The 14,093-nt window shown below is 52.1% G+C and overlaps 1 protein-coding gene across 1 annotated transcript in view; it reads right to left on the bottom strand.

Moving 5' to 3' along the window:
* CACNA1S (calcium voltage-gated channel subunit alpha1 S) overlaps nt 1-14,093 on the bottom strand; it is a 58,719-nt gene that overhangs the window by 22,763 nt on the left and 21,863 nt on the right. The window contains exons 11-22 of the mRNA XM_049770788.1: nt 13,141-13,366; nt 12,230-12,437; nt 11,223-11,343; nt 10,633-10,747; nt 9,797-9,890; nt 9,246-9,315; nt 6,575-6,707; nt 4,482-4,611; nt 3,244-3,303; nt 1,606-1,712; nt 1,265-1,352; nt 746-853 (exon numbers count right to left, since the gene is read on the bottom strand). Of these exons, the coding sequence (XP_049626745.1) occupies nt 746-853; nt 1,265-1,352; nt 1,606-1,712; nt 3,244-3,303; nt 4,482-4,611; nt 6,575-6,707; nt 9,246-9,315; nt 9,797-9,890; nt 10,633-10,747; nt 11,223-11,343; nt 12,230-12,437; nt 13,141-13,366 (1,460 nt within the window). The remainder of the gene's footprint in view (nt 1-745; nt 854-1,264; nt 1,353-1,605; nt 1,713-3,243; nt 3,304-4,481; nt 4,612-6,574; nt 6,708-9,245; nt 9,316-9,796; nt 9,891-10,632; nt 10,748-11,222; nt 11,344-12,229; nt 12,438-13,140; nt 13,367-14,093) is intronic.

A 14,093-nucleotide genomic window follows, 5' to 3' on the forward strand; every position in this document is an offset into this window, starting at 1 on the left:
GAGAGGAGGGAGAGATGAGTGGGAGGACGGAGAGGAAGGAAGATTAAAAAAAAGGAGAGGGAGGAGGTTGAAAGGAGGGAGGAGGGCCCAAAGTGCTGATGAACAAATGAAGGGGGTCTCAGTCCCACAGAAGTTGTACAATCAGGGGTTTGATCCCTGGCACCCCGAAGAGTGCAGAGTTAAGCCTGAGGAGTTAAGCCCTGAGCACCGCCAGGGGTGGCCCCCAAAAAAACAAAGAATAAATCCTAAAGGTCCTTCTGTGAGGGGTGGCAGCAGGTGGAACCCCTGGTAGAGTGGGAGCATGTAGGGTGCACAGGGCTCTCTGAGACCCCTTGATTTGGGGTTCTGGGGCTCCTGCCATGACTTCTGGGAGATAACTCAGGGAACCAACTCAAGGGCTGCCCAGAGGAACTGAGGGGAAGTGTGGCATAATTGGAGGTTCACTGAGGCTGAAGGGGTTCCTCAGGAGCTGGTAACTGTGAATGATGCCAGAAAGGGTCATGGTCTGGAGGAGGCTTGGCTGAAGGGGCTGGACAGGCCAGGCAAAGAGGTGGGACCAGGAGCAGATGAGAGCAAGTTGGGGTGATGAGTATAGTTTTGGGAGGAGTAGAGACCAGGACAGAGGCCACAGAGCCATGGACTGGGCACAGGGAACCTTCCAGACTGGGTCAGCTCTGCAAGGCTTCATTTGAGGATCCTAGCAGTTGGGAGGGTCCCCTTACCTGGGGGGCAGCAGGTCACTCACCTTGAAAAGCTGGACACCGATGCAGGCGAACATGAACTGCAGGAAGGTGGTGACCAGCACGATGTTCCCGATGGTGCTGATGGCCACAAACATGCACTGCACTACATGCTATGGGAACAACAGATGGGCTGCACCAAGGGCCCTGCACAGCCAGCCTGAGAGGCACCCCACCCGGTTCCCACTGCCACGGGTCCCATTTGGAGAGGGCAGTGCTGTGGCATCTCTTGATACTCCCCACTTTCCCCTCAACTCCCCTTTGGGTCCCTGAATTCCCTCACCTCCCCCTGGGGTCCCCCCGAGCCCCTTCACCTACTAGAGTTCCTCTGAGGTCCTCATCTACCCTCCAGGTCCTCCCTCAAGGTCCCCCTAGGCCTATTGACCTCTCCTCTGGTTCCCCAAATCCCCTCACCTTTCTTAGGGTCCCCAAGGCCCCCTCATTCCCCCCTGGGTCCTTCTAGGCCCATTCACCTCTCCCCAGGTTCCCTAGACCCCCTGACCTCCCGGGCCCCCAGCCCTCACCTTGAGTCCTTTGGCTCGGTTGATGGCCCGGAGTGGGCGGAGCACTCTCAGCACCCTCAGGATCTTCACCACGGAGATGGTGCTGGACCTGGATGCAGAGCAGAGCTGGGGCATTTGCTGCAGTCACCAGTTGCCTCCTGCCCTCACTGTGCTCAGGATATGCCCAGGCTCTCCTGCGGCCACTGAGGTCTTCAACGTGCCCACAGCTCCTCTCGTCCAAGTCAGGCAGCACTACCCACTGAGCAGGAGAGGTGCTGCTGACTCCTAGTCTCAGATGTGGCTGTCCCTGAGTGTGGTTGCCAGGACCCTGTGCCCACCCTCCTGCTCCTCTGCTTGCTCACCCCAGGCCCATGGAGATGAGGGACACAGCCACCACCAGCAGATCCAGGATATTAAAGCAGTTGCGGCAGAAGGAGCCTTTGTGAAGGAAAGCCCCGAAAGTGGTCATCTGGGGGAGGAAACCACACAGGCCTGAGCCACACAGGGGCTTCTCCAGAGAGCAACCCAGTTGACTTGCACCCCCAGGTTCTCACGGGGAATCAACGCCCAGTAACCTCCTTATCCCCTCGGATAAGAGTACGCTTGTTTCACCATGCCTTATCCCCTCTGCCAACAGTTCCAGAAACCCAGAGGTGTCCGACTTTCTCTTTAAGCGCCTGTTGCTTCAGATGCCATGAGGGGCACAGTGGTGGCTCTTGTTTGCATCCACAGATGCCTGAGAAAACCCTCTGCTTTCTGAAAGCATCTTTGAAGTCACTTTGGCCCTGAGCTCCTGAGGGTTTTGAGCAAGTCAGGCAGAACAACCCTTGAAGGCTGTTCCTGCTGACCCGTTCTGCCCCTTTCCAGCACCCCTGCCCTACCCCTCTGCTCACCCATTGACTTTCGCATTGACTTTCTAATCATCTCCCCAGAAATCTGCACAAAGACTTTTTTCTTTTGGGATTTTGAGCCACACCTGATGTTTGGGGGTTACTCCTGGCTCTATGCTCAGAGATCATTTCTGGTGGAGCTCAGGGGACCATATGGGATGCTGAGGATTGAATCCGGGTCAGCCATGTTCAAGGTAAGGCCCTACTCACTGCACTCACTCCAGCCCATGCTCAAAGACTTTCTGTCTCAATTGCCTGGTGGGATAGAGCCTTTCTTGGCATTTAAGGCCCAGGAGGATTTTGCCCTCTTGCCTCAGGCCTCTGAATCCAGGCCTCTTCTATCTATTAGTTATGTCCCAGTTCCAAGGAATTTTCTTCCTCTGAGCATGTTTCAAACCTCCCCCATGCACTGGCTGTTGGTCTGTCTTTCTGCCTGCCCTTATGCATTCTCCCTGATGAAGTCCTATTCCACACCCAAGTCTGTGTTAATACCACCACCTCAAGGAAGTCCTCCTGGACATCAGAAAGCTGCCTTTCCTCTGCACAACATTTTTTTTGCTAGTCAAGTCTCTCAAACAATACATCATCCTGATCTCACATAGTAGCCTTTTCTACCCCCTCTCCTGATTCAGGAAGGTAAAAGCTGGATTACCGGAGAATCCACAAACAGGACACCCCACTGCCCCAAGCCCTGCCCCTCAACATGGGAGTGTGAATAAGTGTCTCCACCTCAAAAGTGGGGAGCAGAGGTGTGCCATGGACAGGGAGGTGGAGCAGCATGAGGGTAGAGGGTAGAAACTCAGCCAGACCACAGCCTTGTCTTTGGGACATGAGAGGAAAAGTGGCTTAGTCATCTATGTCCCAAACAAAGGCCCCGGGACAAGTTACAGCTCCTGGCCTCAGAATCTGAGCAAGAGGCCTCAGGCTGCAGGACACAGACTTGCTCGGAGATTAGTGCTCACGTGGGCCTGTCTGGTTTGTCTGCTGGGTCCCACAGACCTGATTCTGCTCCTTCTCCAGTGCCAGGCCCAAACCCTGAGCAGCATATGACTTATTAGATCTGGGCCTTGCCCAGGACACCCACACCAAGGCTGCCTAGTCCTTCCAAACCTTGAGCACGATCTCCACAGTGAAAACAGTCGTGAAGACAATGTCAAAGTACTCCAGAATCTGGAAGTGGAAGAGAGAAGCCGGTAAGAGAAAGGACAGCACAGTGACATCACATTAGTCCCTGTCAGCAGCACCACTCACCGCCTCCACCACTGTCACCTCCCCAGCATCTGCATTTAGTCCTCTCCCACCATGCTCAACTGCCTCAGCACCCTCATCCCTGCCATCTTCAACATCACCATGATCACCACATCACTTCATCACCACGGTCCCGTTATCACGTCATCGCCATTACTCTCAACACAGCCACCATTTCCACCACCTCAGCAGCATCATTATTATTTCCACCACCATCACTACCATCAGAGCCACCATCACCAGAAACTCCACTATTATTCCCATCACCATCTCATCACCAACATCTCCATCACCATCATTCCCACTGACACTGTTCTTGCCACCTCAACAGCACTGTCATCATCACCACCACCACCATCCCCACTTTTTTTGGGGGGTCACACCTGGCTGCGCTCAGCAGTTACTCCTGGCTCTATGTTCAGAAATTGCTCCTGGCAGGCTCAGGGGACCACATAGGATGCCGGGATTCGAACCACCGACCTTCTGCATGAAAGGCAAATGCCTTACCTCTGGCTATCTCTCCAGCTCCACATCATCCCCACTTTTAGCACCATCATCTCATTTGCACTTTCATCACTGTCACCATCATTATCACCACCATCACCATCACTGCCTCATCACCTCTGCCCACCAGCCTTGCCTTCTGACCAGTATTACTCCCAGCACTGCCATCATTGCCTTTGTTCATCCACACCAGTAAGATCAAGCACGATGTGGCATGCTATGGCAGCATTGGGGGAATTTTCACCTTTCAAGGACACAAACTCTACTCTGAAGCCACACAGAATCTAGAGCTGACTGTCACCATCATTATCACCACCATCACCATCACTGCCTCATCACCTCTGCCCACCAGCCTTGCCTTCTGACCAGTATTACTCCCAGCACTGCCATCATTGCCTTTGTTCATCCACACCAGTAAGATCAAGCACGATGTGGCATGCTATGGCAGCATTGGGGGAATTTTCACCTTTCAAGGACACAAACTCTACTCTGAAGCCACACAGAATCTAGAGCTGACTGCTGGGCCCCAGAGCAAGGGGTACAGGTGGCTGAGGCCCAAGGGTATAGAGCTGGTCAGGGGCTGGGTTTGCTCTCACCTTGTTTCGCACAGACTTGGCCCGGATGGGGTCCTCAGCCGCCAGGGCGGCGCTGCTGAGCAGGATGAAGAGCAGGATGAAGTTGGTGAACCAGGTGGCGTTGATGATGCGGTGGCACAAGACCCGGATCCTGGGGTGGAGGGCAGGAGAGCTGTGAGCTACTGGGGGTTAGCCTCGCGGGCTCTGTCAGTACAGGGACAATGGTTTCCTCCTCCCAGTCAGTGGAGGGGGATAGCAGGGAGGACACGTGGGGCTTTGCTCTCGCCAGCAGCCTAACCTCATTCTGCCTGCCCACCTACCCTGCATTCATTACTGCAAATGGCCAGGCTGGGCTCCACACAGGCAGCAGAGAGAATGTTCCTGAAAGTCTGTGTATATGTTGTTTTCGGGCCATGCCCAACTATGCTCAGGAGTCCATTTGTGGTGCCGGGAAGTTCAATCCCTGTTCTATCTTTGTGGCATATATTTTAAAGGTGTTAAAAATGGGAGAACAGATCATTTAACAAGAAGAAAAATCTAACCCAATCCAAAAATGGGTATAAGAAATGAACAGACATTCCCTCAAAAAAGAAATAAAGATGGTCAAAAGGTACATGAAAAAAAATTCTCCACATCAAAACAATCAAAACAACAATGAGATATCATCTCATGCCACAGAGACTGGAACACCTCACAAAGAACAACCACTGTTGTTGGGAATACCGACTAGTCCAACCTTTCTGAAAACAACAACAACAACAACAACAATATGGTTATTCCTCAAAAAAAAAACTGGAAATTGAGTTCCCATATGATACAGCAATACCACTAGTAGGATATATCCTAGAAACACAAAAACACAATACAAAAAAAAATACCCTCAGCACTACTATGTTCATCGCAGCCAGAATCTGGAAGCAACCCAGGTGCCCCAAAATAGATGAGTGGCTAATGAAACTGTAGTACATCTACACAATGGAATACTATGTGGCTGTTAGGAAAAATGAAGTCATGAAATTTGCTTATACCTGGACATGGAGATTATTATGCTGAGTGAATGAGTCAGAGAGAGGAATAGACATAGGATAATCACACTAACTGTGGTGATGATATCTAGAGTCAATAGAGATGAAAATTAGGAAGACCAGTTTATGGTAGGATGCTTGTCACAAAAAATGAAGAATTAGAGTAGAGAAGGGTTTACTATGAAAGTAATAGTTGGAACTGATCACTCTGAACAAGAACTGGGTGCTGAAAGGGAATAAAGTGACATACATAGCACCCCTTCAATAACAGTAGTGAAAACCAGTGTCAAAAAAGAAGAGAGAGAGAAGTAAAATGCCCACCGCAGAGGCAGGTGATGGAGAGTGGATGGAAGGGAAGATGGCATCAGGGAGGATGAGAGGGAAACTGGAGACATTGGTGCTGGGAAATGTGCACTGGTGAAGGTTGTTGTATATTGTATGACTGTAACTCAATCATGAACAACTTTATCTGTGAGAAATAAAAACTGTAGTGTGAACAACACTGTAACCACCATGTTTAAATAATAATAACAGTAATAATTTTAAAAAGGAAGCCAGGAGAGCAGCAGCTTCCTCCATTCCTAGTCTGTGCCTGTCTAAAATTTTTCTCAGGAAGGTGCTAATATTACCCCTTCACCAGCCCTTCTCGGCATGGGTGATGGCTGCATTCTCAAGCAGTGTTTCTCCCTAGTTTGGACTTTCCTTAGGAAAGGAGCCAATGGGCCAGAGATACCACAGTGGTTCGATACCTGGCAAACCATATGGTCCCCAGCCTGCCAGGGGTGATTTCTGAGTGCATAGCCAGGAGTGATCCCTGAGCACCACTAGGTGTGGCTCAAGAACCAACCAACCAATCAATCAATCAAGTTTTTTTTTTTTTAAAGGAAAGGAGCCAAGGTCCCACCTGCAGACTCAGAGAACTAGGGATTTTGAGAGCAGGGTATATGCCCCCCCCCACACTGAGACCCAGAAATTGCACCATGGCAGTGCCCCTGGAGTCCTAGAGGCTACCTACACAACAGCCCCTTCGTAGACCCCCAGAGATCACCTTCATAGCAGCAATCCATGGCAGGTGGGTGCAGCCCTTACTTGTTGGTGGGACTGAAGATGAAGAAGGAGCTGGCCTCCGGGATGGGCACTGCCTTCTCCTTCAGTTGCAGTTCAGCCAAGGGCCTGGGCCGGGGGGTCACTGGGATCTCAGGCTCATCTTCCTCGTCATCCCCTGGTAGAGTTAAGGTAGAAATCGGGGTGTTTTTCCACACTTTACTATCCATTGACTTCTGGCTCTTAATCCAGCCAGGAACGTCCAACACCATGTAAAGGGGTGCTAGCTTCTGCCGGACATATGAGGCAGCCGAGTCCAGCCCCTCATCTCCCTCTCCCTTCAGGGGGTCAGTGAGGGACAGAGGAGCCTGACGGGCTTCTCCTGTTACAGGGCAGGTCTCATAGCTGGCCAACAGATGGGCTCCATCTTTTTTTTTTTTTTTGCCTGAGATCATCCATCTTTTGCCTCCACTCATCTTTTTTGTTTTGTTTTGTTTTGTTTTTTTTTGTTTTTGTTTTGTTTTGTTTCTGGGGCCACACCTGGCAGTGCTCAGAGGTTACTCCTGGCTCTACGCTCAGAATAGCTCCTGGCAGACTCAGGGGACCATATGGGATGCCGGGATTAAAACCACCATTCTTCTGCATGCAAGGCAAATGCCCTACCTCCATGCTATCTCTTCAGCCCTGCTTCCATTCATCTTTGCTTGAGACCCATGTTCAGGTCCTAACTGAGGCCCAAATTCTCTGAGTACCTAGAAGTCTCTGCCTTCCCCAACTGGCAAGAAGGACAAGGAGTGTGGGGTTTGCTCAGATGAACCAACTCCTCTCCTGAGCTGAGAATACAGCTGTCATCATATGGAGAGGAGACGAAAAAAGGGTCACTGATTCTCAGTACTGCAGCAGCTATAGGGCAGGGTGTGTGTGTGTGTGTGTGTGTGTGTGTGTGTGTGTGTGTGTGTGTGTGTGTGTGTGTGTACTCTAGTGCAAGCAGATAAGGAAGAGGGTCCCTCAAGCTCTGGCTGGATCTTATGGCCTCACCAGGCTGCTCACTCATGGCCGGGAGTCTTCAGCTCTGGGGTTCCAGCAATAAGACTGGGGGTACTGTCTAAAGGCGAGGTACCCTTATCATGCAGCTTAGGCCTGGTCCCAGATTTCTGGTCCTCCTCCTTTCCTCCTTTTGCTCCTCCCCTCTCATGGCCCCCCTTCCACCTGCAGACAGACTCTGGAGGAAGTGTGAGATGACCCCATTGCTTGTCTGCTGGGGATCTGCAGACCCCTTCTCTATCTTTCTCCTGCCATATTTCCACTGCCCAGAACCCCGGAGACACATTCCAAGTTTAATCACCAGGTTAATTCTGAAACATAGTATGTGGTCTTGTGTCACTTAGGGAAATGCTCTGAGAGTGAGTCTAGGCAGATTCCTTGCTGTGCAATGTCACATCCTGTGATCACATGAGCCAAGTGCTGGGCTAACTGCACAGGGGCAAATATAGGGACCCCAGAACCTGTGTGGCCTGTGCCACACATGAGATACCAGTCTCACATTGAGTTAGGTAGCTGTTGCTGTGTTGGCTTCATTTATGCCTTGATTCTTATTTCTTTCATTTATGCTCATCGGGTTAACTTTATTATGCATATTTAGCAGTTCTTGTAAGCCAGCTGGAGTGTTTTTAGAAAGTGAGTGCTCACACCTTGGGAAATGGGTACTTCTATGCCCGGCTGCATTCCCTCCACCATATCCTTTTCCCACCTCTCCCAACTTCACCCCTGCCGCATGCCCTACCTGCACACTAACCCTTGGGGACAGTTGTCACACCAAACAGCTCAGGTCTAGAATGGATAAAGCCTGCATTTAACTCCTGGCAAATATTTGGTTTTGCCCTTGATTTCCCCAAAGTCAGCTCTCTTATTCTTCCTTGTAACAACTTTGGGGTCCTCACTCATTCTGCTTATGGAGGGGCCAAACACTAGGGCATTTGGGAATATAAAAAAAATCCACCTTCACTTCCAGTGATGTTGGGGACATTACTCCGCTGGCTCCACAGAGTGAGCTCAGAGAGAGCCAAGGGGCTTGTCCAGGCACCAGAGGCAGCATAGCACAGAGGCAGCTTCCTCTTGGCCATGGCTCTTTGCATTTATAGGATAGTTGACCATGAAGGGGTCTTGTCCATCCTCCCTCCTACCCACCCATCTCCTCTGGATTTTGTCCTGTGCCAATGCCCGGCAGGATTCTATTGGCCTTTTTGTTGATTAGTATCACTGGATGGTGAGAAATCTAACCCCCTCATTTATGAGCTTCTCTGCCTGGCAGTCTACAAGATTGTGCTCATAAACCAGGCTCTTGAGACAAAATCTTTGGTCCAGAAGCACCCAACAGGCTCTCCCTGAAAGCTGAACTCAGTGTAAAGATAGGGTGTGGGGTGGGCCGAAGAGAGAACACAATGGGCAAGGCACTTGCCATGCATGCAGCTAGCCCAGGTTTGATTCTTGACATCTCATGTGGTCCTCTGAGTATTGCCAGGGTACAGAGCCAGGGATAAGTCCTGAGTAAAGAAAGCATGCAGAACTTTCTAGGGTATTCTGGAGAGGGTGAGGCAGGCAGCTTGTTTGCATGGGGACACACAGATGGGACAATAGTCCTGACCCTGAGGAGGGGACAGGGAGGGAATACTCAGGGGTGAGTGGGTAATGCAGCCAAAGACCCTAGGACTCTCACCTGGGAAGTCTGCTGATGGGTATGGGTCCTTCACCTCGTTGACATTCGACTCAAACTCATCGATTTTTAGCTGAAGGAGGGAAGAAGCACAAACAGTGCTTTCCCTTCTGTGGGAGCTGCAGCCAGTGGTGGGTTCAGCTCAATCAGCTCTGATGCATCCCAGGACAGGATGAGGGCCTCCTAGGGGTCACTTCCATAGGCAAAGAGAAGTGGCCCCACAGAGTAATGGCCTGATCCCTCAGAAGTGAACCCGGACAGCTGAGCCTGCACTGGGTCAGCTTGACCCTGGGGCTCAGCCTCTGGTAGAGTTGGCCAGAGCCCGCCTGGCTGGAGCAGAAGGGAGAAGTGGTGGGGGGGCTGCTCTGGGCTCTCCAGAAACTAGAGGAGCCACATGGGGGGTAGGGAGCCTAGACTCCATGAGGAGCCGAAAACCTAGTCCCACACTGGGGGTTTGTGATGCTCATCTGTAGGGTAGGACCAGGGGCTGCTCCCACAGGACAGAGAAGAAAGATGAGCAGCTGAAGGCGTCCATCTCCCTGTCTCTGACTTACTTTGGCAGTGGTGGGGATACCCTCCCCCTTGGGCTTCTGTTCCAACTTCTTAGCCACCGCAGCCTTCTCCTCCTCCGATTTGTCTGAGAGGGCCCTGAGTCAATAAACCAAGAAATCCCTAAGTGGAGCTCTTTAGAAAGTTCTGGGAGATTTTGGGGTGGTGTGGGGCATGGCAGATCGAGGGCTCAGGGGAGATGGGAGCTCAGGAGAAGGTATTCTGGGCACTCACTGATCTCCAGAACTCCTGGCTGTGCCCAGCTTGTGATAAACCACAGCGTGGCCATGCGCTTTGTCCAGTAATGGCTCAGCTCTGGGCAATGGCCTGGAACGCATCTACCATGTATCCCCTCCAGGAAGGGACATTGGGGACACAAGCCTTGGTCTAGAGCCCCTGGGGGCATGCTCAGACTCGCCCAAGAGAGCTCATAACTGTGGTGTTTCCATTCACCTGTACTTGCTAAACCAGAATCAGTGTTTCCATAAGACCCCCCAAGATATGCCTTTCAGCTAGAGTTTGGGGAACAGAGTTAGAAGTCCAGTTTGGTCTCAGTTTTCACAGAGGGGCTACAGAGATAAACAAACCCTCTGCTGGAAGACCCGGGAGGATGCCGCAGGAGGCTCTGGCCGCTCTGCAGAGGGCCATGATAATCTGCCAGCAGCACTAGGACACGCAGCTGGGACTTCTGGCCTGGCTGCCGCCTCTCTCTGCTGCCCCCCTGTTGTCTGAATCTGGGCCTGCCTTCCAGCTCCCTGGGTGAGCAGCCACACCATTGGACTCCCCCTCATCACAAAGACACCCCCCCCCTCAGTTCTCCCTGTGTGGCTGGAGCACTCACTTGGGCATCTTCCTGCGTTTCCGCTCCTCCGCTTTGGCCTTCTGAGCTGATGTCAGGCTCTCTGCTTCAGCCAGGTTGTCCACAGCAATGGCCAGGAAGACATTCAGCAGGATGTCTGTGGGAAGCTAAGGGCTGGGGTGCAGCAGGAACAGGACAGAGGCCCCCCAGAAGGACAGGGGCCGAGGACAGAGGCCAGAAGGCTCAGGGCACCTCACTGAGGGGCACCCTGCGTGGGGGGCTTTGCTGTCTGTTTGCTGCTGGGGGGAAACCTCCTACTTGCATCGTCAAATCCTGAGTGGGCCTCAGTTCTGTGCGCCCCCTCCTCACCCTGTCTGCCAGCTCCTCCCAAGTGCTCCATCTTCACTGCCTACAGACCCCCTGTGCTTGCCTTGCTAACAACCACCTGCTCAGATAGTTTCTGAGCCCCCCACAGGGAGGGAACTCCACACCCATTCCTGCTACACTCCATCTCCCTTTGTCCTGGAAGGTGCCTCCTCCCAGGGCGCTTGGAACCCCTGGGCCCCCTAAACCCCACAATCCGGAGACCTTCTGTCTCAGCTCTCTGCTGCCCCCTGCTGGCAGGCAGATACAGTTGCCGCAGATGAAGAGTATGATGAAGTAGATGCACGCCAACACGCCTGGGTAGGTGGGCCCGCCGTAGGCCATGATGCCGTTGTACATGATGGACGTCCAGTCCTCCCCCGTCAGGACCTGTAAGGGCAGACAGCAAGAGTGGAGACACAGGACAGGGGCATCACTGATCAGACAGTGTTAGAAAGCTCTATGCTGGATCTTCAGGGCTTTCCTGGGCTTCCACAACTAGGCCTTGTTCTCCTTCCAGTTCCTTTCTAGTGAAGACTACAAACTGTCAGGGCCAGGGCAGTGTGTGTGTGTGTGTGTGTGTGTGTGTGTGTGTGTGTGTGTGTGTGTGTGTGCGTGTGTGTGCGTGTGTGTGTGTGTGTGTGTGTGTGTGTGTGTATATGCGTGCAGACACACTTCCCCAGGTTTCATGTCTGATTCTGAGTTAGCCGCCTGCACCCACTGAGGCCCTATACCTACTGGAAATATTTCAGGAAAGATGCAAGGCCCAGCTAGTGAAGGGTGAAGGAGGATGTCACTTCCTCTCCCCATGAAGTGGCCTCCACATGAAGTGGCCTTGATGGTGGATCACTGCCACAGACGCTTCTCTACTCTGCCTCACAGACACTTCTGGATCTGTGATCTAGGCCTTTCCTGAGCACCTCCTGGGATTCCAGCAGTTCCAGTGAGTGGATGCCAAGAGAGTTTCTGGCCTTTTTTGGGAGGGTCTTTGCACAGTCTTGGGGTAGAGCTTTTCCCAGGACCTTTGAGGTCAAAGAGCAACAGCAGGATAAGGAAGTATATGGTTCCTCCTCACTTACTTCAACACCACCAGCCATTATTAACTTTGCCCTACTGGGCACTGGGCGACAGCCAGTGGGAAAATAGGGCTCAGCTTCAAGCTTCAGGTGGTGAAGTGACAGAGAGCAACAAGGGAGAGAAGCCTGGGACAAAGGAATTTGGAGAGGGACCCAGAGCAGCAGATCAGAGGATACTTCCTGGGGAAGTATCTGCCTACCTGGAAGACACTGATGAGGGCCTGAGGAAAGTTGTCGAAGTTGCTGCGCCGCTCCTCCAAGTCCTCAAAGTCATAGCGGCCTCCAAACAGCTGCATGCCCAACAGGGCAAAGATGACGATGAAGAGAAAGAGCAGTAGGAGCAGAGAGGCGATGGAGCGGATGGAGTTCAGCAGTGAGGCCACCAGGTTGCTCAGTGATGTCCAGTACCTGAGGGACAGACCCCGGCCACAGTGGAAGGATGGGACAGAGAGAGAAAGGGCAGGAGGGCAGGAGGAAGAGGTGCCGGGAGGGCTGCCTGAAGCTCTTCTCTTTTTTCCTCCAGAACACAAAGGCAACTTTTATCGACAGTAGAGCTTTGGGCCTCAGTCTGAGACTAGCAACTCCCAGATTGCAAGGGCCATTTTCCTCTTGGGCACCCCAGATCAGCAATGAGGACAAGGGTGCCGGGAGGGGAATCTGGACCCAGTAGATCAGAGGAGGCTTTCCGGAGGAGGTGGCCCACGCTGACAGTGAGCTTCCCATAGCGCTCTACTCAGAGCACATGCTCCATAAAACTTCAGAAACCAACGCAGGACCCTCCACTAGCACCCCTTCCTCTAATCAGTTTTTTCCCCTATTCCTGCCTGGCTCCCTTCCTCTGTCTCACCTTCCTTTTCTTCTCCAGCCTTCCCTCAGTGTGTGTGTGTGTGTGTGTGTGTGTGTGTGTGTGTGTGTGTGTGTGTGTGTGTGTGTGTGTGTGTTGTGTAGTCTCTTATTTCTGCCTTGACTTGAGTCACGGTGAAGGTGTTAAAAACAGAGGAGCAAGGTCAGGGCACAGGGTAAGGTGTCCCTTCTCTTCCAGACAGTGAGGAGAGAACTTGAGTGGAACCAAGCCCCTGCCTACTGCCCATGGGGGGACCCGGCTGCTCACTTGGTGATCTTGAAGAGGCGAAGCAGGCGGATGCAGCGTAGCACAGAGATGCCCAGGGGGCTCATAGCCCCTGACTCCACCAACAGCACCTCCAGGATGCCACTGCACACCACGAAGCAGTCGAAACGGTTGAAGACAGACATGAAGTACTGGCGCAGGCCCAGCCCATACATCTTCATCAGCATCTCTATGGTGAAGAGTGCCAGCAGCACACGATTGGCAACGTCTGGGGTGGGGGGTGGGGGTGCAGGGAGTAAGAGCTGCATCAGGACTCTCATTCTCCTGGGCTCGGCCCTCTGCATTTACAACCTATGTTTCTAACACATCATGTTTTGTTGATTTTCCACATCTAGCAAGAGCCTGGAAGGAGTGAGGGCCCATCTAGAAACACAGGAATGTGAATGTTTCTGCAGAGGTGTCAACAGCTAGATCTCTGTTCCTAAATTTTGCTGAAGCTTATTAAATGCTGCCACTTCTAGGGTCTGTACTCATCCCTTTCTCCTGCTGAACAAAGGGGCTCCCCAATAAATGAAATGCAGTATGGGAGCTGGAGAGATGGGTCAAGGGGCCAGAGTCCAGACTTTGCATGTAGGAGATGCAGGTTAAATCCCTGGCACCTCATTAGTCCTCTGACTTCCACTGGCTGTGATGTCTGAGCAGCTGAGCAGCAGGTCATGAAGGCACCCCCAAAATATAATCTGTCCACCTACCTTTAGTTCCCACCTCACTCCTTGTCAATGAGCCCTCTTCTCTTCTCCCTGTGTAACTATCTTCTTCCTTTTCAATGAAGTCCCTTGGTTGCCATATTTAAATGTCATCTCCATTTCCCTGGAAACTCCTATCAATCTCAGCTAAAGATCTCGAGTTTTCTATATTGACTCCTTCACTTTTTCACTCCACTGACTTGCTCTTCCCCTCTCCTACTTATCTAGACTAGCCCTCATCTCTCTACA

This window comes from Suncus etruscus, chromosome 3, assembly GCF_024139225.1.
Source record: "Suncus etruscus isolate mSunEtr1 chromosome 3, mSunEtr1.pri.cur, whole genome shotgun sequence".
In the NCBI taxonomy this organism is placed as follows: Eukaryota; Metazoa; Chordata; class Mammalia; order Eulipotyphla; family Soricidae; genus Suncus; species Suncus etruscus.